The sequence below is a fragment of the Lolium perenne genome, chromosome 4 (genome assembly GCF_019359855.2).
Source record: "Lolium perenne isolate Kyuss_39 chromosome 4, Kyuss_2.0, whole genome shotgun sequence".
Lineage (NCBI taxonomy): Eukaryota > Viridiplantae > Streptophyta > Magnoliopsida > Poales > Poaceae > Lolium > Lolium perenne.
This window is the reverse complement of record NC_067247.2, coordinates 111,002,477-111,028,300: the sequence shown is the minus strand read 5'-3', so window position 1 is coordinate 111,028,300 and position 25,824 is coordinate 111,002,477. Positions and strand designations below refer to the sequence as shown.

Sequence of the window (25,824 nt, the reverse complement as noted above, 5' to 3'; positions counted from 1 at the left end):
ATTCCTCAAGAACTAAATGGAAACTATCATTTACATATGTAATGAGAGGAAATTATTTCTCTAACCCTAAGTAAGAAAACCCTAGATTAATTCTTGGTAGCAATACTAAGTGATGATGCTAGATCATTTGGAGTGAGCCATTAAGGCTAATTAAGGTTACTTAAGTATTGTTTGGTGATTGTATCCTCGTATTCGTGTATAGACGCTAGTACCGGAGAATACCAGGAAGAGGAAGGATTCTACCCAGAAGAAGAAGAGAACTTTGACCACCTCAACAACCAAGGCAAGCTAACACCTTTGCAAGCTCTATGGTTGCAAGCTAATATTCTTGCAAAGTGCAAAGCCCTTTGGGGCAAGGCACCATTAGTCTTACCTTTCTTACCACAAGCCTATCCCAACTTTTTACCTTACAAGTTTTTACTTGTTTATTCAAAGAGTTACTTTTATAGTTAACTTTGGTCTAAGTTAAAGAAGGTTACTAGAGTAGCAAAGTTAGTCTCAAGCTACCCCTCATGATTAGTGCTAGTGCTAAATACTAAAACTTGACTACTCTAGATGGGAACTTGTGACTTGAAATGAATTTGAAACCTTGGAATGATGAATCATTCCATTGAATGAATTTTGAAGGTGAATATGACCAAGAGAAGATGGTGGTTTTTGATAAAACTTATATTGGTTTGAATGCGATACCTTTCCAATATTGAGTACTGACATAGGCATCCCAAATGGGCCTGCCGAAGATAGTACCCGGGGTTTATTGAAAGCCCACAACTCGAAGAATAAGAAGATTCGGAAGCCCAAGTTGATATTAAGGAAAGTTAGAATTGTATTAGAGATGATGTTTGTAATCTTGCGGGATGAGTTGTAAATCGTCTCGGACTATGTAACTTGTACAACACGAATCCCTCGGCTCCACCTCCTATATAAGGGGGAGTCGAGGGACAAAGAAAGCATCGAATCATTGTCCCTCAAACCCTAGTTTTCATAATCGTCGAGTACTTTTCGGCTGAAACCTTCGAGATCTACTTGCCCTCTACTTCCAACTAAACCCTAGTCTACAACTCGTAGGCATTGACAAGTAAATCCTTTGTCAATTGGCGCCGTCTGTGGGAATTAGAGGCGTCAAGGATCTGATCTCGATGGCACGTTCAAGATCGTCGACTTCATCAACTGCAAGCAATGCGATGGATTGAGGTAAACAGATCGCAACTGGTCTTGTCGATTTTGTTCCTCACCCGCACTCCCGTTTGGATGCATATGCGTATCTGGAGGAGCCTATGGAGATGACGTTCGGAAGATTCCACTTTCGCGTCGAGAAAGAGGGAACGTATTGTCTCGAAGTTCCGATCTCGTCGGGATTGTCGGCGGTCGATTCCGATTTTTCAAGCTCAACATCGTCGACCGAGTCAGGCGAAGAGGAGACTTCATCGCCACGCTTCCTCAACACCAGGGCAAGCGAAAAGCTCGCCAAGATCTTCAGCGACATGTCCTTCGAGTCATCTGCGGACTCCTATATAAGCGATGACTCGAGCAGTGTCGACAGCTTCAACTTCATCGACAAATCCACTACAGTGGGCAAGGTCTTCACCAATCTTTATGATGGTGTCACCAAACCCAGCACAGATCTGAATAAAAAATACCATCAGATTTATGCCATCGGAGAGCCAAGCCGCGACCAGGAGGAAACATCTGAGGCTTTCGACGATTTGGGAAATCCATATGTCGATCCCTCTGATTTATGACGAGGTCTAGGCAACAAATATATCGGATCTGAGCCTCGTGATAGAGTTCAACTCCCGCAAGCAGCATGGGATAGAGCCGCAAGAGCTATGGATGGCTCAGAACCAATGGCCACAACAGCTACGCCAGAAGAGTTGCAAGCATATCAATATAGGCTCGCACGGGCTGCGAGGGAATTGGAAAAACAGACAGCTGCCCTAAACAGAAGAAAGGAGGCAGCCTCTGCGTCAAGCAGGCGAAGGGCAGAGCTGAGTCGACAATCTGGAACCTCGGGAGATAGCCACAGGGAAGCTTGAAACAGAGCAAGGTCGAGGTTGCAACATATACCCGAAGGAGAAAGAGAACACTTGGTTCAAAACCTCGACATGTCTTTTATGTCGATAGACACAAGAGGGAATATTATCCCCAAGACACCAGAAGCTAGGTATATGGCGACACAAGCCTTTATCCTTGCGTCCAGGCCACCTCCAGGAGATCCAAGGGAGGCACTGTACAACATGGCAATGGCAGGAGTTGGAGCCATGTGAACGGCGTTCGTATCAACACCTCCCGAAGGAACAGCAAGGCAAAATAGTCCACGACCTGCGGCAGCAGCAGCAGCGACTCCCGAAGGAACAAGTGGAGCAAGAGACACGGCAGCGCAGGCAAGGGTGGACAGAGCACGGCAAAGTAGAAGGGAGCATCGGCACTCCCCAGAACTAAATGACGAGGATTTGTGCGGTTTGCCATGCTTCACGAGGAGAGTACGAAAAACTCGAGTCCCTTCGGGATTTAAGTTGCCTGATAGCTTCAAGAAATTCGACGGCCTGCAAGATCCAGAGGATTGGCTATTGATTACCTCGAGACGGTGAAGCTCACTAGAGGGACCAGAGCAACAGCTATGCAAAGCATCCAGGTGCATTTAAGCGGAGCTGCGCGATCTTGGATCAAGAAACTTCCTCCAGGATCTATCGACAGCTGGGATAGCTTCGAGGACATATTCGTCGAGAATTTCTGGTCCACCTGCAAAAAACCCGCATCGCTAGAGGATTGCGGGCATGTCGGCAGAAGCCAGGCGAATCAATGAGAAAATATATCCAGAGGTGGAATATCATCAAAAACTCGGCAGACAATATATCTGACGAGAGAGCGATAGATGCGTTTGTCGCAGGAATCAGGCGAGGAGATTTTGTCGAGGATTTGGGGAGAACCAATTCAAAGACAGTATCATCATTGATGGAGATTGCAAACAGATGGGCAGATGGAGAAGATGTTGTTCACAACAAACGGCATAGGTCACCAGAGGAGGACCGCGGCTGAAATTATCAAAATAGGCGACGATTTCCTCGGCAGTACTCGGGTTATGATGCACCTGGGCAAATTTCGGCTGGCTTCCGAGCGAGCGCCGGAGGAAACAATAGAGATGATTACCAGAGGAGCAGCGAGCAGCGAGGCGACAATAGAGATGACTCTCGAAACAACAGGCAAAACACCGGGTCGAGGTTTCAGAGGCCTTTCGTGTCTCCCGAGGAGATGATGAACGGGCCGTGCCAAATGCATTTTTATCTTGACAACAACGGGAAAAGACAGTCGGGACACTTGCAGAAGGATTGCCGAAATTTTCAGGCAATGTTACGATGGGCTGGGCATGCCAATGCTCAGGCAGCACCCAGAAATCCTCAGGGGCCCAGGAGTGAAATTCACCTACCACCCCTCCCGCAATTACGGACGATAATCGACACCAGCTCATAATTGCGGCAGCACCTGCACCACCGCCTTATGTTGATCCCAATTCCAATGGAGCGGTCTCGATGATTCAGAAAGGCAGGCCATCCAATAGAGCTCAGAAAGTAATCTCGCAACAGGTGTTCATGGCAGAGAAGATGCCTCCACCAACAGTCGAGTATCTTAATTGGTCAGGGCAAGATATTGGCTTCACAATAGCGGATCATCCACAGCAAGTTCCTCGACCAGGGCAATCAGCAGTCATCTTACCAGCAGTAATTGCAGGATTCGACGTATCTCGAGTGTTCATAGACGGCGGCAGCAGTTTAAACCTTATGTATGCAGATACATTAAGGAAGATGAACATATCCCTAGCAAATCTAAAACCAACCGACACACGATTCCACGGCATTACACCAGAGAAGCCAAGTTATCCGTTGGGGAAGATTAATCTCGATGTTCAGTTTGGCACCTGAGAAAACTACAGAATAGAGAGGTTGGAATTCGAAGTCGTGGATTTCCAATCACAATACCACGCTTTGTTTGGACGACCATCATATGCTAGGTTTATGGCGGTACCACATTACACATACTTGTTGTGGAGGATGCCTGGGCCTAAGGGACCAATCACAGTCAAAGGAAGCTTTGCGTTAGCCGATAAGTGCGATAAGGATTTTCATCGACTGTCAGAAACTTTCGGGATGCAAGCAGAATATATGGCGTCAAGACTCGCGACTGATTATGATGTGCTACCAGATGTAGGAAGGCCAAACAAAGAATCAACTTTCAACACTGAGAAAAATTCTAAGGAGGTGCAGATTCACCCGACAGACCCGAAGAAGACGACGTCCATCGCAAAAGACATGGACCTCGCATAGGAAAGTGCACTCGTCGAGTTCCTCCGTGAGAACTGGAAAATCTTCGCATGGTGCACAGCTGACATGCCAGGAGTACCCAGGGAACTTGCCGAGCACCACTTAAACTTGGATCCACTAGCGAGACCAATCAAACAACCTTTGCGGCTTTTTTCGGAGCCAAACCGCAAAGCTATGCTATCAGAAATAGATCGGCTAAGAGAAGCTGGTTTTATAAAAGAGCTGCATACAGAGGCCACATGGGTAGCAAATCCAGTGTTGGTGCCGAAGAAAAACACTAAAGTCCTTCGCATGTGCGTCGATTTTACGTGTCTCAATAAACATTGTCCAAAGGATCACTTTCCCCTCGCGAGGATCGATCAAATCATCGACTCCACGGCAGGATGTGAACGTCTTTCCTTCTTGGATGCATACTCTGGTTATAACTAGATCAGATTGAAAGAAGATGATGAGGTCAAAACAGCGTTCATCACACCTTATGGCGTGTTTTGCTACAGAACAATGCCTTTTGGTCTGAAAAACGCGGGAGCAACATACCAGAGGATGATGCAAAAGTGCTTGGCAACACAAATTGGGAAAAACGTACAAGTGTACATCGACGATGTCGTCATAACATCAAAGAAGGGAACGACGCTAATTGAGGATCTGAAGGAAACTTTCGACAACCTTGACAAATTCTGCCTCAAGTTGAACCCGACGAAGTGTTCCTTTGGCATCCCTGCAGGAGAACTTCTTGGCTTTCTAGTATCAGCGAGAGGGATTGAAGCAAACCCCGAAAAAATCCAAGCGATCGTAACCATGAGGAAGCCAACAAAGTTAAAGGAAATACAGCAGTTAACTGGGCGAGTCGCAGCTTTAAGCAGATTTGTCGCCAGGCTAGGAGAAAAAGCGCTACCGTTCTATGCTTTAATCAAGCAAGGGGAGAAATTCCAGTGGAACGAAGAGGCCGATAGAGCTTTCGAGGATTTGAAGCGCACAATTTTGACACCACCAATCCTGGTGGCGCCGAAAGAGAAGGAACCTCTCCTGCTATACATCGCAGCCACACCCCAGGTGGTTAGCACGGTGCTACTCGTTGAAAGACAAGAAGAAGGAAAACTCCATGGAGTGCAAAGGCCGGTATATTTTATCAGTGAAGTTTTATCTCCTTCAAAACAGCGGTACCTGCAGTACCAGAAGTTAGCATATGGAGTATTCACGACAGCAAGAAAATTGCGCCACTATTTTTCGGCACACCCGATCATAGTGGTCAATGAAGCACCTCTATCACATATACTGAACAATCCAGAAGCTACAGGACGTGTCTCCCTTTGGGGAATAGAACTCTCCCCTCGGGACATCACGTATGAAAAAAGAAAAGCAATCAAGTCGCAAATTCTGCCAGATTTCATTGCAGAGTGGATGGAGCTACAAAATACAGGACCCCCAGATTTATCGAGAACCTGGACCATGAACTTCGATGGATCTAAGAGAGTAGAAGGAGCTGGTGCAGGGGTGATACTCATATCACCTGAAGGCGACAAATTAAAGTACGTCCTACGGATGACGTTCCCGAACGCATCTAACAATGAAGCAGAATATGAAGCCCTTATACACGGGATGAAGATGGCGAAAGCTTGCGGCGCAACTTGACAAAAAATCTTTGGCGACTCACAATTGGTAGCTCAGCAGGTTATGAACCAATGTGATGCAGTCAACGACAGTATGGTGGCGTATAAGGAGGTATACAACGAACTCGAGAAGCTGTTTGATGGATGCGAAGTAAATCACATTAGTAGGCTGAGCAACGATGAAGCCGATGTTCTTGCAAACATCGGGTCGCAATGCCTTGCAATACCGCCAGGAGTGTTTTGGGAAGAAATAGCTGAGAGATCCACAAAGCCAAAGAAGGCGCAGAAGAAAACGAAGGAAGAGAAAAATTCGGCGCCCTTCAAAGAAGCTCCGGACGAAGAAGAGGACCAAGAGCTGGTTATGATGGTAGAAGTTCCATGGATGCAAGCGTACGTATCGTATATCCTAAGAAAAGAAATACCCGACGATCCAGTTGAGGCAAGGCGAATTATTCGACGATCCAAAGCCTTCACAGTGGTCAAAGGGGAGTTATACAAGCGAAGTATTTCAGGCGTCCTGCAAAGGTGCATTACACCCGAAGAAGGAAGGATAATCCTAAAGGATGTACACGAGGGAATATGTGGTCACCACGCGAGCAGTCGAGCTATTGCCGCCAAGGTTTTTCGGGCAGGATTTTATTGGTTGACAGCAATCGAGGATGCAAAAGAGATAGTACGAACCTGCGACGCGTGCCAAAGATTCGCCGCAAAACCTCACTCTCCGGCAGCAGAGCTGATGCCAATACCATTGTCTTGGCCCTTTGCCCAATGGGGACTCGATATGGTGGGAAAATTGCATAAGGCTTCGCCAGGAGGATATGAGTACATGTTGGTTGCTGTCGGCAAATTCACCAAGTGGGTAGAAGCAAAGCCAATAAACTCACCAGACGCAGCGTCGGCAATAAAGTTTGTGAAGGGCCTCGTTTTTCGGTTTGGAGTACCTCATAGCATCGTCACAGACAACGGCAGTAACTTTACAGCTAAGGAGTTCAAGGCATACTACGCAGAAGTAGGCATCAAATTGCACTTCGCGTCAGTTGGGCACCCGCAAACCAACGGCCAAGTCGAGAAAGCCAATGGTATCATCTGCAACGGCATTAAAAAGCGCCTGCTAGGACCGCTTGAAAAGGCTCGACATACCTGGCCAGAAGAATTGCCAAGTGTTTTGTGGAGCATCCGAACAACACCAAATACGGCGACACAAGAAACTCCGTTTTTTCTCGTCCACGGAGCCGAGGCGGTACTACCAATTGAAATAGAGCATGACTCCCCAAGAGTGACAGAGTATGACGAGGAAACCTCAAGAAAAGCTCGGGAGAACGATGTAGATGCACTCGATGAAGCTCGAGATGAAGTACTATCACGAGTCACCAAGTACCAATAGGACCTGAAAAACTACCACAGTCGACGATTGCGGCCAAGATCTTTCCAGGTCGGCGATTTTGGTCCTACGGCTCAACCAGTAGAGTACTGAAAAGCTCGAGTCACCATGGTTGGGCCCTTACGTCGTCACGGAAATAATCGACGGAGGAGCATACAGGATCAAGGACAAGAAGACAAGGGTTCCCGAGAAAAACCCCTAGAATGTGGCACAGCTCAGGCGGTTCTACGCTTAGAGTCGAAATATAGTCCTCCTCTGTAAAAATACAATGTACTGAAACGCCTGCGAGTTTTCAGACGCACTCTTTTCCTTTTCAGGGCACCGAGTGGGGCTGGAAAGGTTTTTAATGAGGCGGGCTCGCGGTGCTGCAATATAATAAAAATAGTGGAGATATACTTCTTGTTCTTCGACATGCTCGGGGGCTAAATGCCTTCAAGGTTACAAAATATACACAATATAGATGAACTAGACTTACAAAAATATTTCGCCTTGGTACAAAATACCTCGCCAAATAGAAAATCAGGGGTTAACACCCATAAATACAGTATACTCGTTCAAATTCTATTGCTTTGGTCTGAAAACCTCGCAACAAAAATATAGAACGTCGCCACCAAGACACTCGAGGGCTCATAACCCGTCGACAGCAAAAATATATATATTCTCGCAACAAAGAAAAATCTTCGAGATAACAAAATAGTATAAGCTCCAGCCAAAGGCTCGGGCTTTACAATATAGACTACAGTTTACAATATAAACAATTTCATCAATACAAAAGAGTTCGACAAAAATATAGACATAACTTCTTGCAATATAGTACAACTCAGTCAAGGCCTAATATACTATCTATGGATAAACCTTTGGTTGTCTTGTGCTCAGCAATGGTCCCTTTGACGAAGAATTCTGAATCCATCCGAAGAAGTTCATCCATCATCGCCTCAGCCACAGGAGTCACCATGTCATTGATTGCGTCAACGTTATTTTTTCGCCGTGATTTCTTGGCCAAGCAGTCAGCGACAATCTTCGTCAGGTCTAATTTGGGATGGCAAATATGTATCATGATCATGGCGAATCTTGCTCCAGCAGTTAATTGAGCTCGCACAAAGTTATGAATACGGGGGGCATCTCTGAATTTCTCCATCAATCCAAGAAGAGTTTCGGGAGCCTCGTCTCGAGGGAACAGAGTCTTATAAACAAGGGTCAAGGTTCTCGTGCAGAAGTTAAGAAATTCGCGAACCTGACAGGCGCAATCTTGGAACCTAACAATCTGTTGGGTTTGCTCGGGAGTGGCCCAAAACAGACAGCCATGGTTAAGTGAAAGATTGACGAGGAGGTTCGTTCTCACATTCACTCTCTCATCTTCAGCAGCAGTGTCGAGAACCGAACCTATTGAGCGACAGAGCAAGAAATTTAAGGAGAGGTACAACAAAAAGCAGAAGCAGTGTTGAGTTGGAAAAACATACCTAACATATCCACACTAGCTTCAGTCATTAGCTCGAGCATACTATTTTCTCGAGTAGTTGCTTTCTCCGTTTCCGAAACAGCAGCGTCCTTAGCAGCTATGGCTTCTTTAGCTTGTTGAAGAGCAATCTTCTCTCTTTCGGATGCTTTTCGAGATTGCTCCATCATCGCCAGAGTTTGTTTTTTCATGGATTGAAGTTGTTGGCGAAGTTCTTGCAAATCTTGCGAGAAGTGCTTACCCGAAGAACTTTCGATAAGGTTATCTTCGACGAATGTTTTCTTCGAGAAGGAGGAAGCAGGAGAAGTATCGGTAGGATGAGGATTCACAGAGTAGTTATCAAATATCAACTGGAAAAGAAAATTTCAACATCAAATGATCGCGCAAGATAAGAATTCCATTGATCTTCAGGAAATTTACAAGGATATTACAGGAGGAGTTCTTCAAAAGGACTACTACGACTATTGTCGCCAAAGCTACTGTGGCGACAACATCTAAAGAAACAGAAAATAAAGAAAGGAAAATACAGGGCATTCAACTAGACCTCCGGCTTCGACGAGCTAGGAGTTGAAGTTGGCTTGATTCCAAGATAGGCAAGGATTTTCTTCGTGTTGGGCTTCGCAGCCTTGATCAGCGATCGCCACTTCGTGGTCTCCATCTCTTGTGTGTCGCCCACTTTAGTCCAGTCAATGGTTTGCTGGCTGTCTGCAACCAAGGTGACAGTGCTTTCGACAGCAATTTTCATATTCTCTTGGCGCATCTTCAGTCCAAGATCTTCTGGTGGATTGAAGTCCTTGGCAAGAGCAAGGAAAGTAGCGGGTTCCTTTTTCTTCGGGAAGAAGTAAGGGAATAGCCGTGACAATCCTGTTTCGGCCTGTTCAATGCCTTCACGAGTTTCTGTTCCATGAAACTCAAGAACAGAGAGTGCGTCGAGAAGAGGATCGTTGTCGGGATCTTCAAGCTCAAATTCTTGGTTTGTTTTATCTGTCAAGGAAAATATATGTTGTTCGACAAGCAAGTAAGGAAAAGCAAGTCTAAAGAAGACAAAATAGATCGAAAAACTTACTGACAAAGCGCCGATTCTGCGAGTTCAAGCGCTTGAGGATCGCTTTTTCACGAGCAGCCTGCGCGGCTTTATGCTCGCTCAAGGAAGTTTCGGCATCATGAAGTCTCTTCTCGAGATCTTCGACACCAGCAGCTTCTGCCTTGGCCTTATCAGCCTCTGCCCTAGCTTTGCCAGCATCAGATTCAGCCTTCTTGCGAGCCGCCTCACTTTGCTCTAATTTCTGAGCAAGCATGTCGGCAAGTTTGTTGGCCTCCGCAAGTTTTTCTGCCAAAATAAGTTAAAAATAGTCAAAATTGCGATAAAACAAGAGCAAGAAGTCATGAACAAAGGCAAGCAGGGAGTCATTACCTTCGGTCTTGCTGGCATACTCGCGGTACCCAACGAATTGGGCACCAATGCGAATAAGTTCTTTGATCATAGGCTGTCAAAGAAGGATAAAGAAAGAGAGCGTCGGTATGGGAAAAAACATGATGGCACAAAGAAGCAAACAGAGAAAATATAAACAATGACAAAAAGAAATTAAGGACTTACATCATCCAAAAGAGGACTCGAGGAGCTACCCAATTGTAGGGTAGGCTCCGTGATTGTTTCAACCCTTGTCCTTTTTGGTGAAGGGACAAGGGGGCTTGCAGGAGGAGTGGGAGCGTCGATGTTTTGTTGAGGAGGCGAAGATTCTTCTCCTTCAGCTTGCACCTCGGAAACAACTAGAGTATGCGACGTACTCGTTCGAGCAGTCACATCAGTAGCTGGAATTTCTTCCTCGTCACCACTACGATTAAATGGCGGCAGCATAAAAAAGCAAGATAGATAAAAATCTTCGAATAGCAAGAAAAGGAAAAATAAAAGATGACTTACGAGCTGACGAGGGCTTCAAGGTATGGATCAAAAGCTGCCTTCTGACGTGAAGGAGCAGCTTCTTCGGCTTTGGAGGTGCCGGAGTCTTCGACTTCAGTCCTTTTCCTTTTGTTCTTTGGAGAAACATCAGGAGGAGGAGACTGTGCCGATGTAGTACCTTTAGAGGCAGCCTCCTTTTCAGAAGATCCCGCAGAATTTCGAGAACCTGCGGGTTCGTTATCAAAAGAAGGGGCATCTTGGTTGTCATCCGTGACAACAGCTCGTTCTTCGACTTCTCCACCTTCAGGTAGGGGAGGAAGCGAGACAAGATTTGGATGGTTCTATACAAAAACAAGGGGAGGTGTCAATAAAAGAGTTACGTAAAGGATGGCAAAACAGGAACAAATTAGTCGACAAAGGATACCTTGGGAAGCGCATTGGTGGCGCTATATGGTTTTACGCGACAGGAAGAAGGGACAGGATCTTTCTTGCTGAGGGAGGAGATTTTCTGGACAAGTTTCTCTAAGTCCTTAACCTCTAAATCCACCGACAATCGATCCGCATCCTTGTCGCCAGCATACTTCCAGAGAGGGTATTTGTGAGCCTGAAGAGGCTGCACTCTGATTCTAAGGAAATACGCTGTGATTTGGATACCTGATAGCTCTTTGCCGCGAGTGTTTTGCAACTCGTGGATGCGAGTCATCAATGCCTCCGTCGACATTTTTTCTTCCTCGGTAGCCTCTGCATCCCAGGAGCGGCGGCGATAGATTTTCTCGGCACCGTCAAAAGGAGGAATATTGTCTTCAGCACATCCATGGTTCTCCTCATGGATGTACAGCCACTTCTTGCGCCACCCTTGAACTGAGTCAGGGAATTTGACGTCGAAATACTCGACATCGGGGCGAACGCAGATAACAACGCCACCTATATTATAGGCGACATTGGAAGAGCCATTGCGGCGACAAAAGAAAATGCGCTTCCATAGCGCCCAGTTAGGTTGGATGCCAAGGAAGGCTTCGCGGAGGGTGATGAAAATGGATATGTGGAGGATAGAATTGGGCGTGAGGTGATGAAGTTGCAGACCATAAACAAAAAGCAATCCTCGGAGGAAAGGGTGAATGGGGGCAGAAAGGCCGCGGATGAGATGGTCGACAAAACTAACCCGATACTCCATTGGAGGGGTTGGGTAGCTTTCTTCGCTGGGGAAGCACAGCGCCTTGGGCTTCTTGCTGATCCCCAGTTTCTTCAGGAGGTTGATATCTTGGGTGGAGATTTTGGATCTCTCTCACTCGGCGCTTCCCAGATCCACGGAAGCCATCGTCGATTCTGGCGTGCTGTGTCTGGTCAATCTACGCGGTGGCATTAACAATGGCGTAGGAATGCAGCTTGGGAGAAGATGAGCTCAGGGAACTATGGGGCGCAAGAGGAGTTTTTGCAGAGGAGAGCAGGAGAACGGCGCGAGCGGAGGTGCTCGAGGAAGAAGAAGGGGATCTTATATAGAGGTGCGGCGAAGCGGCGTACCGTTGGATGGAAAAAGTGTGCGGCAGATGATGACCACGTGGAACAGGGGTACAAAAGTAATTTAACCCTGGAGGAGTTACAGTGCGTACGCCAGGAAAAGCGGAGGACGTGTGTCCCCCACTTGCACGACGTGTCAATATGATGTGTAATTTGGGCCCGCAAGGCAGCGGGAGAGGACTTCTCGCGATTTCAGAAAATTGCAATCGTGGCTATCGTCAGCAATAACGTCACTTTGGTAGGAGAAAAATTCGACTTCACAGCTTCATGAAAAAAGGCGACAGTAAAAAAATATATTGGAGAGCCTTTGATCAAATAAAAGTTTTTGATCAAATGCTCGGGGGCTACTTTGGAAAAATAGAAAATTTGAGAAAGACAAAATAGAAATAGCGAGAGCCTATGATCAAATACAAGTATTTGCTCATAGCCTCGGGGGCTACTCCCATCGGGAGCGCTGTTCGCGCACCCGAGAGATTTTGACAAAATATGTGACAGGAGAAAATATAGCGACATAAGGCGTGGAGCCTACACCCAAGCACAAGTCCTTGGCTGTAGCCTCGGGGGCTACTCCCATCGGGAACGCTGTTCGCGTGCCCGATGAAATTATAAAAAAAATGGAAGAGAGATAGAGAAAAAGAAGAAGAAAAAGTGAGCATATTTCGAGTTATATACATAACTCTACATATACTCCCATCGGGAGAGCAATATAAGTCATCCGTTGACTCAATAAAATGTGCCATTCCAACAGCCGAATAAGCACTCGACAATATATTCTCAGAACGCCAAAGTTGCGAACAATTTCTGAATGCCGCAAAACTTTGCGAAGGTAAGACCCCAGATCCGTTCTGTGTGGCGTGGCGCCGTCTCTGACGTCGGTTTGCTACTTTTATCCGTATCAACAGATACGAAGAAAAATCCTAACGGACACGTTAGGTACCCGATAAAATATGACTGGGACTCGATAGAATGGTAAGACCTTAAGCGGCACCTGTCGAAATTTACACCAATATCCCGAGATCATGTCCAGGGACGTGATCTTGAAGTAGGTTTTTGTGGATTGCCACTAGAGCAGTTAACTAGTACCTGATCCGTCAGATGAACTAGCCCCAACTACCATTATCCCTGTACAATATAGAAATTCATATGAAGAAATATAGAGAAGTTTAAAGTTGTCGAATAAATATAAACAGTGGAGATTTTCCCTGACTCTACGATTCAAGCAAAATCTCGGGGGCTACTGACATAGGCATCCCAAATGGGCCTGCCGAAGATAGTACCCGGGGTTTATTGAAGGCCCACGACTCGAAGAATAAGAAGATTCGGAAGCCCAAGTTGATATTAAGGAAAGTTAGAATTGTATTAGAGATGATGTTTGTAATCTTGCGGGATGAGTTGTAAATCGTCTCGGATTATGTAACTTGTACAACACGAATCCCTCGGCTCCACCTCCTATATAAGGGGGAGTCGAGGGACAAAGAAAGCATCGAATCATTGTCCCTCAAACCCTAGTTTTCATAATCGTCGAGTACTTTTCGTCTGAAACCTTCGAGATCTACTTGCCCTCTACTTCCAACTAAACCCTAGTCTACAACTCGTAGGCATTGACAAGTTAATCCCTTGTCAAGTACCCACACAATACCTGATTATGGGTAGGGCTTAACTGGAAATTTATACATCTTAGTATGGGTTCCCTCTGAACACACATCATAGGGGTTATGCTTGAGGCTGCCTCCGTTGTTGAGAAATGATGTGAATTGAGGTGAATTGTACGGCCAAGCCCTGTGCAGTTCCCAGGTTGACAGTTGGTCTTCACTGGGAGGCCAAGCTCATGGGGAGAGGTGCTCATACTAGGATTTGTAAGTGAAAGGTTATGGTTGATGATCCGCGTACTGTGTTACGATGATTCGGGGTAATCCCGACGGATGAAATCAAATGTTGTGGCACAAGTGTGCAACCTCTGCAGAGTGTAAACCTATTCGAATAGCCGTGTCCACGGTTACGGACGGTTGGAAAGGCCATACAGTTTCCGGTGTCAGATTCTTGAAAATGTTGGTGAAATGAATGGTGAATTGGTGACTTGTGGTGAATCACAACAAAGGTTGTGGGAATGACACTAATGTTCCCACTTGAGTTAGTTAGCACATGAATAAGTATTTTCTCAAATACTTGTGAACTAAAATTGGCTTTATGCAAATAAACTAGAGCTTAGCACCCCCTTACTAGAATTGATAGTACTTACATTAGTATTAGTTTGCGAGTACTTTAAAGTACTCACGGCTGTGTCCCTGGCTATTCAAATGGCCAGACTATGAAGAGGAGCAGAACTACCAAGACGACGACAACCAAGATGTCTACGACAACTAGGGAATCTTCTGACGTCAGACGTTGGCCTGTGGACTAGCGAGTCCCTTCTACTTTACGCTTCCGCTATGAACTTTGTGTCCGTTGATCAATAGATCAACTATTTATGTAATATTAGATCATGTGATCTCTATTTGTAAGACGACTATGGTATGTAATGAATGATGACTTATGATATTCCACTGTTATGTCTCGCAACAACAATATTCCTGGGATTGCGATGTATGGCATAACAGGCATCTGGACTTAAAAATCCGGGTGTTGACGCGTTGGCAGCGTGCTCGTGTAATGGCAGTACCCGGCGGACGACGTCAGCGAGGACGACGGCGACAGTGCTAGCGCGGGCAGGTGAGGATGTCTACGGTGTTGCTGACGTCGAGGTGAGTACGTGGGGAGAAAGAAGAGGACGAAGGATGTTCGGAGTCGATGGGGGTAGATGGTGTCCTGGCGCGTCCAGGGACGTGCCAGTGAATGCTCTGGCGCGTCTGGATGTGGTGACCATGTTGCGTTCTGGTGGTTGCACACATCTCCTCGAGCAATGGCCATGTCCAATGGGTTCAAGGGAGTGAGAGGGAGATCCAGGACATACTGACATACATCAGAGGTGAAAGGTGAAGGGAGTGGCATGGTGGTGAGCAAGTGGCCGGCATGGCTTAGCATTGGGGGGGTGTAGGGCTTCTCTAGGGTCAACTCCTGCATGGTTGGGTTCAGTAGCCTAAGGTGAGTCTATTTGACAAGGTGAGGTGACCAGAGAGGGGTCTAGGGTGTGCACATTGGATTAATGCCCAAGTATATGTGACACATTCCATGTACTAGGCATGGTTGTGTGTGAGGGTGATCATGGCAAGGCTAGGTGATGTCATGGTGGGTGGTTAGAGGTACAAGGCACTATAGATGAGCACAATAGAGAGAGAGGAGGTGGTACATAGTGGTTGGGAGTGGTTGTACCCTAATTTTAATCTATGTGCTCACATATATGACAAGGAATGGTTTTAGGTGTGTTGAATTTTGACCAAATTTCTTCATTGGGTTCTAAATAATGTTTGGCATCTATTGGTGGTCTTGGTTTGAAATTTGGAGTTGGTTGTGAAATTTCAAAAAGTGGAGGGAATCTAGAATCTGATTTGAGGTTGCTACTTTGCATGCTTATATTTAGAGTTTGACTTTGAACCAGCAAGGTTGACTTTGACTAAGTTGTTCAATTTCATGAGGTCTTGGATGAGGTGCAAATAGTTGAGGTGGTTTAGTTTAAGAATCTCTTGATAAAAGGGCTCAAAGTGGGTAAGATATTAAGAATGGCACATGTGACCATTATCACATGCAATTTGGAATTTGCATTTCTTTGATTTTTGATTCGATTTTTCTTGATACAAAAGATGTTGTTGAGTGTTGAAATGGTATAACATAGTATTACAAGCATTCATACCAAGTCTTGAGGTCATTTGCTCAAATTTGCCTTTTTGCCATTTCCTCTCATATGCCTCTAGGTATAGTTTTATTTTCTTTTTATTTTCTTTGGTTTCACCTTGGATGTGATTTGTTAAGTACTAGATAGGGTTTAGTATTGTTTTCAAATCATTTTCACCATGTAGAATGGCTTAGGTTAGAGTTTTGCAAAAATAGCCATAGCCTCATATGTGAAGCTATTTGCATTTTCTCCTTTTCTTATTTGTTTCTCTTTGATTTAAAATGATCATGGTTTAGGCTTTAGTGGGGTCTAACCATGGTTCAAAACCATGTGGTAAAGTAACTAGGGCCAAGGTCAAGATTTGCACATAGGGCTATAATGCTTACATATGATTTCTCTTTTATTTTTATTTTCTTATTAATTTATCCTCCTTGGTTTTGGGGAAAAAAAGGTAGGGTTTAAGGTTTAAGGTCATTTTCAAAACAACAAACAAACAATCATGGCAAAGATCATCTCATACATGCATGAGCACTATGCATCTTGAATTATTAAAATAAAGTTTTTGTTGGCTCCAAAATTTGAAATAAGTGAAATTCATTTTCTTCTTTGTTTTAAAATTTGGGATGTTACATTGAATATACGTAACAATTATTATTTTTGAGTTTCATAATTTCCTTAAAGACTTCAAATGTCTCTTTACATGTCTTGATGATTTCGCGTTATCCTTAGAATTAGACAAAATTACTGCCACAATTTAAAAAGATTTTCAAAACAGGTGAAAGTGCACAGAGCCTCATGTGTGATTTTGGTAATTATTGAAATCACTATGGACTAATATTTCCTTTAAGCTCTTTTTGTAAGATTTGTTCATAGATAATGCTTGAGCCATATGTTGGCTTCAAGTTTGAAAGAAGAAGATCAAGTGTTGACCAAGGCTTTATTCAAGGAGTGATCCTAATATTGACCATGAGAAAGTTAAGCCTATGGCAAGTGTCTTGAATAAGAAGGTTGAGTGAGCTCTCATATTCTTCAAGACATCAAAATGATGAAGAAATAAGCAATGAAGTGGAAGGCAAGGTGGGGTATCTAAAAGAGATCATATGCTTCAACCTTGTCATCCATATGGTGATCATGGATTTATGAATATATGCAGAAGAAGAGGCTCTCCTATAGTGGATTGAGGGAGCAATTCGAAAACACTTCATCAACAAAGCACAATCAAGAAAGACATTCCATCTTAAAGCGATCAAGATCATCATCTAGATCAAGTGGAATGCGCTAGGTTAAGACTAGTTATTTATAGGCTTTCTCTTTTACCGTCCTCTTATTGTTGTTCGAAGATATGGTTTTAGGATCGATAATCGTACTATCAAGAGAGCTCTCGAATGTGTAACTTAATCATATCTTTCGTAAGAGCTTAAACCTTTGCATCCTTCCCAACATAAGATCCACAAGTTTGTATACTATGTGAGAAAAGGAACCGTCTCTATGATCAACCACGAAGATCTCCGAGTCACATTCTACCAGATAGAGGGGGTAGTGGAGAATGTCTGGCGGACATGTGGCAATTAACCTTGGTGGTGACGGCTCCCGAGAGCCTAAGCCCATCTCATCCTGCAGGGGGTGATCTATCTGGAGAACTCTTGATGTAGCAGCAATTGCAGGGGTTTGGTTATGAACCGCATATAGCTTGCCACGGAATGACAAGGGTTGAACACTCTGTGGGACCTTCCAGCTTGTCACAGTCCAATGCATGTCCTGTAAGGTAGCAAAGGCTACCCGAGACTGATAATGGGATGCAAGCATGACAAAAGTGATCTCAGCATTGCAGGAAACAGAAGCACATATATTGTATCTGATGAAGAACCACTTCTCACACTCAGGTTCTTCGTTGTGTTCACCGTCTAACTGAGTGGGGAGGGTCGACAATGGTGGGAGCTCTGCAATGTCACCGGTGAACGGGTGGAAGACTTGGATGACGGTGTCTTCATCCCTTTGGAGTAGGAGCAGGTCGTCGACAGTGCGCGGTGATTTCTGAACAACATGAGCGAAGGTTCCCGTGTAGAGGTTGAAGAAGCGGATGTACCCACCCAGATTGCAATGGCCGGGGTAGAGGCCGTGACCCTCGGTCAGCATCATCCACCGGCGCGGGTGGAAGCGCAGATTGGTGACGCCGTGGCCGCGCGGTCAAACTTCTGGCGCGTTCCAAATTCCTTTGGGGTGACGCGGCTGGAAACTCTTAGTTAGACATTAAGTGCCGAAATGTTTACTTTGAAGGTTCTTCGTCACCTCGTGTTGAGGCCAGGAACATAACAGATGCAGACTTTATAGTTCTTTTCGCTGGCCTTTGACAAAAATATGACACTTCTTTCTTCGGTGAAGAGTCGTCCTCGATCATGTTGAGAGGACCATGCATTTCCAGTCGATTCCAATGTTGTATTTCACTTGCCCATGATGCACTTACTTAGCCATTGGGCACACGGAGTACAAATGTACAATTCAAGCAGTTTCAGATTATCACGTCGTCTGCTAGCATGTTTCCCTGCAAATCAACTCTCCAATCGGCAGTCACATTCCTCGGAGCATATTGATACGTCACTATTTACGTGCGTCAGATTAACAAGACCGAAGGCATAGCGTCTGCTCTCCAGTTTGATAAACACAATGCCAGGTCAGATCTTCTAAGACACAGATAACGCCCGCGTGAATCAAAGTGTCTGAACAATTAGTGAATTCATGTCAGTCTTTTAAAAAGAGAAAATTCAGATCTAAGAATCTACAATGACTGGACTCACTAACATCCGAACTGCTTAAAGGCACTGGCAGCCCACATATATAAGCTGAACACAAGACAAACGAAACGAACTCAATGTCACTGACCTAACTGAAAATTTGATAGTGCCGGACTTATAAAAGTTACATTACTGCTGAACACAAACGAGATAAATAGTTCAACAGCTCAGTGTAGAGTTGCAGACCATGACATAACAGCACAGTGCAGAAGGATCGAGCTAGTATCCTGAGTAGCCTCTCTAGTTCATGGTGGTAAGGATCTCGGATGATGCAGGGGAATTTTCGTGCAACCAGGTAGCATCTCCACGCAAGAAGGGTCCTTCAGGACTAGAAAAAGGAACATACAAGCAGACAACAAGATGTTATGTGGGTGATCATACAGCTATGCCAAAACGATCAAACAAATAAAATAAGACAAAACCACATATATACTGTTTGATCTCGGTAATGAAATCAGTCAGTGTAAGTTGCTAAATCTACAATTATAGTGAGGGAAAAACACATGATCCTTTAGTTATTTTTGTGTGTACAACTAATATATTGTGTGAAAAGTCCAGATTATTCACATAACTTTTAAAACTGGATGATTTAATCCCTACTTTTGCTGCCACTAGCATGGATTAGAATATTTAATTATAATTCACTAGATATTGATTAAATCCACATAACAACAATTTAGAAAACCACGATTTGAACTCCATTTCACTTTCAAAAACAGTTAGGGGTTTTAGAGCCGAGTATATTTCAACTGAGACTGAACAAGGGGCAGACACATTCTACTGTGAGGCTTAATCATTTGAAAATAAATCCCAACCTAGAACCAGTATAAATTGGTAGTAAAACAATGTACAAACTGTGAGCAAGGTTTTACCCCACTGCGAAACTTTCTTTTGACCTTCCAAACAAGCCATCCAGGCTTCTTATATTCCTTTGTAGAATATATCAGTCCTTTGTTCCTACACAACAATTAATAACATATTAGCTCGTCGAAAAATAAACTGCTACAGGGAACAGCAAATGAGATCTGCAAGGAACCTTAAGAGTAACTAGGTATGTACCAGACGTTGCGAATGCAGCAGCTCAGGACATGGTGGATGAGGCTACAAGGACCCGGGGCAAAGCCATCAAGCCCCAATTCGTCGATGGGCCGAGACCAAATGCCAGTACCAAGCTGAAATTGTGCAAAATCATGTGTTCTTGGATGTGTGTAAATGACAGTTTCAGCCATGATGGTAGGTAACGACTTAGTGGAGACACTCAGAGACCTTTGTTCGACGAAAAGGGCACGGTCTCCAATGCTTGTTACAGGGATAAACCTTCCCAAGATAAGATCCGCTAGTTTGTGTACTAAAATGTGAGAAAAGGAACTGTCGCTATGACCAACCACCAAGATCTCCGAGTCACATTCTACCAGATAGAGGGGGTAGCGGAGAACATCTGGCGGGCATGTGGCGACTAACCTTGGTGGTGGCGGCTCCCGAGAGCCTAAGCCAATCTCATCCTGCAGGGGGTGATCTATCTGGAGAACTTGTGATGTAGCATCAAGCGTGGGAGTGGGGTTATGCACAACGTACAGCTTGCCGCTGAATGACAATGGTCGAACGTTATGTGGGACTTTCCAGCTTGTCATAGTCCAATGCCGGTCCTGAGAGGTAGCGAAGGCTACACGAGACAAATTATGGAACGCAAGCATGACCGTGGTGATTCCGGCATTGCAGGAGACTGAAGCACATATAGTGTTTCTGATGAAGAACCACCTGGTACTCTCAGGTGCTCCGTTGAGATTGCCACCCAGCTGATTGAGGAGGGTGGCTAGTGGTGGGAGCTCGGCAATGTCGCCAGTAAAAGGATGGAGGACATGGATGGTTGTGTCTTCGTCCCTTTGTAGTATGAGCAGGCCGTCGACACTATCAAGCGCACAGTGGTTCCTGAACAACGGGAGCTTGACACGGACGAAGGTTCCCGTATAGAGGTTGAAGAAGCGGACGTACCCACCCAGTTTGCCATGGCCGGGGTAGAGGCCGTGACCCTCGGTGAGCATCATCCAGCGGCGTGGGTGGAAGCGCAGATTGGTGATGCCGCGGCCGTGCGGACAGAGGGTGCCGGACCGCCAACCGGTGCAGACGGCGCGGAAGCGAACGTAATCCAGGAAATCGCCCTCCAAAACAAGCCCCGCTATCAGGCGAAGCAAATCTCCAGGAAGGATCGACGCCCATGGAGAGAGAGAAGAGGGCGCCGGCATGGCACTGGCAGCATCCGAAGTTTCCACCGCGGAGCGCCGGCACTTCCTTGTGCACGAAGTCATGGCCAGAGGGCGCGGAACCGGATCCGGGAGATCACGACGGTGTCATCACCGCGTGCCAATGTGCAGGTCTGATGAGACAGATAGGGAGGTAGAAGCTGAACCAACATTTCTGGTAGGAGAAGTAATCAATGTACCACCAAAAATGGGAAGGAATATCAATCAGAGATTTTTGTTTGTGATTTGATTTGCATGGCTTTCCTGATGCAATCCTCTGCAAGTTACCCTGTGTATTTGGCAAGTTCTTCACCAAAGATTTGCATCCGTTAGAAGTGGAAGCCTGAAAATCAGTATCGACGGATTAGATGCTTAATTCAGCTCATGGGGATTGTGGTACTGGGTTCAGGCGTTGGCTTCTGAAACCGAAGTACCGGACACTACGAGTTTCTTCAGGATGAGCAACTCTTCTCTGCCTGCTCCTCGATTCTTCTTGGTAATGGCGAAAGGGCTTTGTTCCGGCGTGATGCTTGGCTGAATGGGAATACCCCGGCTTTGATTGCTCCAGACTTGTTCAAGCTGTCATTCAGTAAGAAGCTGACTGTACGTGTGGCCCTAAATATCGGGGCCTGGATGCCAGAATTGCAAAGGATGAGCAATGAAAGAGAATTGGACCAGTTCATCGAGCTCAGAACGCGGTAAAACCCTTGAAGATGTTAACCTTCTGGCCCTCCCTTTCCCTTTCGCTAAGTAAGTCTGGAGTGGTTTCTCTGTTGCCTAACCAAGGTTATGCCAGGCCAGCCTCTTAGCTAATCTATTTGCTGTCAGGTTTAGAAATTCAGTTACAAGTGTCGTTTTCGTCAGTAGAGTGCTGCAGTTATAAAAGCAGCCTTATCTGTATCAAAGCCTCACCTATGTAGCAATAGATACCTCGGGAATAAACAGTGCTGCAGTTGCGAGGCCGACCAGTGTGAGGTGGTTGGACGAAACCAAGCTTCGTCAGTTCGTCACGATCTCAGATCATCACAAGAACCGTACAACGCGCCTCTAAAGAACTAGCTAATAGTGACCTAGTGTATCATCATTCAATTGCCATCACGATACGGTATTAGTATAATGCCACAAATCTCACACGTCTAAAAGGCACTCGCCGCCCCACTGCACAAAAGCCGCCAAACACTAAAACTTCGGTGTCGCTGACGTAACTAAAACATTTTGCCGGATATAGCAATGCTATATTAGTACTGAACAACAAACAAAACAATAGTTTAACAGTACAGGGCAGCAGGGGCTGCAGGACTTGCATATGTGCATAACACAGAGTACCACAGATTTTGTCAAAGCTAACTTAGTGCGGCGCACCAGGACGAGTCTCTCTACTTCATCGTGGACGTCCACCAGCTCCTCCACGCAACATGGGTCATTCAGCTCTAGCAAAAACAACACAAGCACACGAGGAGATGTCATATATAGGTGGCCATATGACTACACAAAAATGATCAAACAAACATCATAAGAGAAGCATCGATCTAGGCAGGAAATCATCGTGAGCAAGCTACCAAATCTGCAATGACTTAAGTCAATAGTATATAGTGCAGGGGAAAACTTTAATACAGTACTTCAGATTTTTGTGTACAACCCGCAACAAAAAAAAAAGTTTTTTGTGTACAATTAATACATTGTAGGAAAAAGTCCACATTACAATGAACTTTCGGTTTAACCCGACAGCATGGATTTAAATGGTAGTAAATTCAATTCACCCAACAATGATTGAAAGTTCACCTAATAAAAATTCAGAAAACCAAGAATTTGTAGTACTCCGGTTCACTTTCAAATGCAATTAGCGGTTTGAAAAGTGTGTTTATCCAATTGGGATCTGACCGAGGGAGGATGGATAGTATTATGAGGATTAAGTATTTGAGAACTGAAACACATATACTTTGATCGATCTCGGTAACAAACTCAGTTAGTATAACTGCTATATGCAATAATTTTTGTCCATACATAGTGATGAAAAAAATATGATCATTTAGTTTTTTGTGTGCAACTAATATATTGTGTGAAAATGTCTAGATTGTTCACATAACTTTCAGAACTGGATGATTTAACCCTATACTGGTGTTGCCAATAACATGGATTCAAATATTTTAACCAAATATTGATTGAAACCCACCTGAACACAATTCAGAAAACCACGAATTTTAACTCCATTTATTTTTCAAAGTCCAAGATATTGACCTCACTAGTATCATTGTCGCTTATTTTGGGCGTTTGAAATCACCACTTCTATAGCCGAATTTCGTTTAACTGGGACTGAACCAAGGGCAAACCCATTCTATTGTGAGGTTTAAGTATTTGAAATATAAATCCTAACTTAGAACCTGCTCGTTAGAAATTAGTAGTAAAACGAAGGGACTAACTTACCCCAGTGCGGAACTTTCTTTTCACCTTCCAAAGAAGCCATCCAGATTTACTGTATTCCTTTTTAGAATATATCAGCCCTTTGTTCCTACACAACAATAACCAATTAGGTCCTGGAAAAAATATTGTTACATATTCCTGTAAATAAGATCTGCAAGGATCCGAACCAGACGTTGCGGATGCAGCAGCTCATCACATGGTGGATGAGGCTACGAGGACCCGGGGCAAAGCCATCTAGCCCCCATTCGTCGATGGGTCGAGACCAAGTGCCAGTACCAAGCTGGTATTGTGCAAAATCATGCGTTCTTGGATGTGTATAGATGACAGTTTCAGCCATGACTGTAGGTAACGACTTAGAGGAGACGCTCACAGACCTTTCTTCTATGAAGAGGGCACGGTCTCCGATGCTTGTTATGGGGATAAACCTTCCCAACATAAGATCAGCAAGTTTGTATACTAAAATGTGAGAAAAGGAACTATCACTATGACCAACCACCAAGATCTCTGAGTCACATTCTACGAGATAGAGGGGGTAGCGGAGAATGTTTGGCGGACATGTGGCAATTAACTTCGGTGGTGACGGTTCTCGAGAGCCTAAGCCTATCTGATCCTGCAGGGGGTGATCAATCTGGAGAACAGTTGATGTAGCATCAATGGCAGGGGTTTGGTTATGAACCACATATAGCTTGCCACGGAATGACAAGGGTCGAACACTCCGTGGGACCTTCCAGCTTGTCACAGTCCAATGCCTGTCCTGCGAGGTAGCAAAGGCTACACGAGATTGATAATGGGATGCAAGCATGACGGAGGTGATCCCAGCATTGCAGGAAACTGAAGCACATATATTGTATCTGATGAAGAACCACTTCTCACACTCAGGTACTTGGTTGCGATCACCATCCAGCTGAGTGAGGAGGGTAGACAGTGGTGGGAGCTCTGCAATGTCGCTAGTGAAAGGGTGGAGGACACAGATGACGGTGTCTTCATCCCTTTGGAGTAGGAGGAGGCCGTCGACACTGTCAAGCGCGCAGTGATTTCTGAACAACGGGAGCTTGACACGGACGAAGGTACCCGTGTAGAGGTTGAAGAAGCGGACGTAACCATCCAGCTTGCCATATCCGGGGTAGAGGCCGTGACCCTCGGTGAGCATCATCCAGCGGCGCGGGTGGAAGCGCAGATCGGTGACGCCGCGGCCGCGCGGACATAGGGTGCCAGACCGCCAACTGGTGCAGACGGCGCGGAAGCGAACGTAATCCAGGAAATCGCCCTCCAAAACAAGCCCCGCTATCAGGCGAAGCAAATCTCCAGGAAGGATCGACGCCCATGGAGAGAGAGAGGGGGCCGCCGCCATGGCAGCATCCAAAGTTGCCACCGCGGAGCGCCGGCGCTTCCCTGTGCACGAAGTCATGGCCAGCGGGCGCGGAACCGCGTGCCAATGTACAGGTCTGATGAGGCAGATACAGGAAGGTAGAAGCTCAACGATCATTTCTGGTAGGAGCAGTAATCAAGGTATCATCAAAAAAGGGAAGGAATATCAATCAGAGATTTTTGTTTGTGATTTGATTTGCATATGTTGACAGCCGCTGCTTTTCAAGGATTTCCTGATTCGCTTGGCTCGTTGGCGTGCCAACAAAAATATCAGATGCCATTATACAAACGGATGCAATCCGCTCCAAGACACACTTTGTATTCAGTTCTTCACCGAAGATTTGCAGCAGTTAGAAGTGGAAGCCTGAAAATCAGTATCGACGGTCGTTAATGATGCTTAATTCAGGTTATGGGGATTGTGGTACTGGGTTCAGGCTTCAGCCTGATCGTAAACCACAACGTAAGCTTTATTTATCTGTAATCAAAGCCTCAACTACGTAGCAATAGATACGGCGGGTATAATCTGTGCGCGTCGATTGCATGGCCAACCAGTGTCAGTTGGTCGGATGAAACCAAGCTTCTTTACAATATCAGATCACCACAATAACCGTACAACGCGCGTGTATGCATGAAAGTGTTTGAAGAATTAGCTAGTGACCTGTGTATCATCAGTCAATACGATTCAGTACTAGTATCATGCAGTTCCTTGAAAATGAAATGAATCCACATCTAGAATCGCGATCCTTTTACAAAGGAGTTTACACGGTTGGAAGATACAACGTGGGATTCTCAATATGGGTAGCAGTGTGATCTATGGATTAGTACTCCTTCATCGACGTGTTTCACTTTCTTTTTTTTTCAGTACTTAAGTCAATAGTATATAGTGCAGGGGAAAACTTTAATACTACCTCCGTCTCGGTTTAACAGCACGCAACCCAAAAATTACTTTGACCTTATTTTGGTCAATACAATATGAAATAGATGTTGAAAAAATTATATCATTATAAACCTTTTTTTCAATGCGAATCGAATGATATAAATTTTCTAGAC

At 45.1% G+C, this 25,824-nt stretch overlaps 2 protein-coding genes across 2 annotated transcripts; both read right to left on the bottom strand.

Moving 5' to 3' along the window:
• Positions 1-18,904: 18,904 nt before the first annotated feature.
• LOC127304418 (uncharacterized) lies at positions 18,905-21,051 on the bottom strand. Its single transcript, XM_051335108.1, has 3 exons — positions 19,805-21,051; positions 19,618-19,702; positions 18,905-19,073 (listed from the first exon to the last, which is right to left on the bottom strand). Exons 1-3 carry the CDS (start codon positions 21,049-21,051, stop codon positions 19,068-19,070), a joined length of 1,338 nt encoding a protein of 445 aa, XP_051191068.1. The 3' UTR covers positions 18,905-19,067.
• A 31-nt stretch (positions 21,052-21,082) lies between these two features.
• Positions 21,083-24,892, bottom strand: LOC127304417 (uncharacterized). The gene is made up of 3 exons (XM_071829123.1): positions 24,131-24,892; positions 21,534-21,614; positions 21,083-21,328 (listed from the first exon to the last, which is right to left on the bottom strand). Exons 1-3 carry the CDS (start codon positions 24,890-24,892, stop codon positions 21,083-21,085), a joined length of 1,089 nt encoding a protein of 362 aa, XP_071685224.1.
• Between the last annotated feature and the right edge of the window lie 932 nt (positions 24,893-25,824).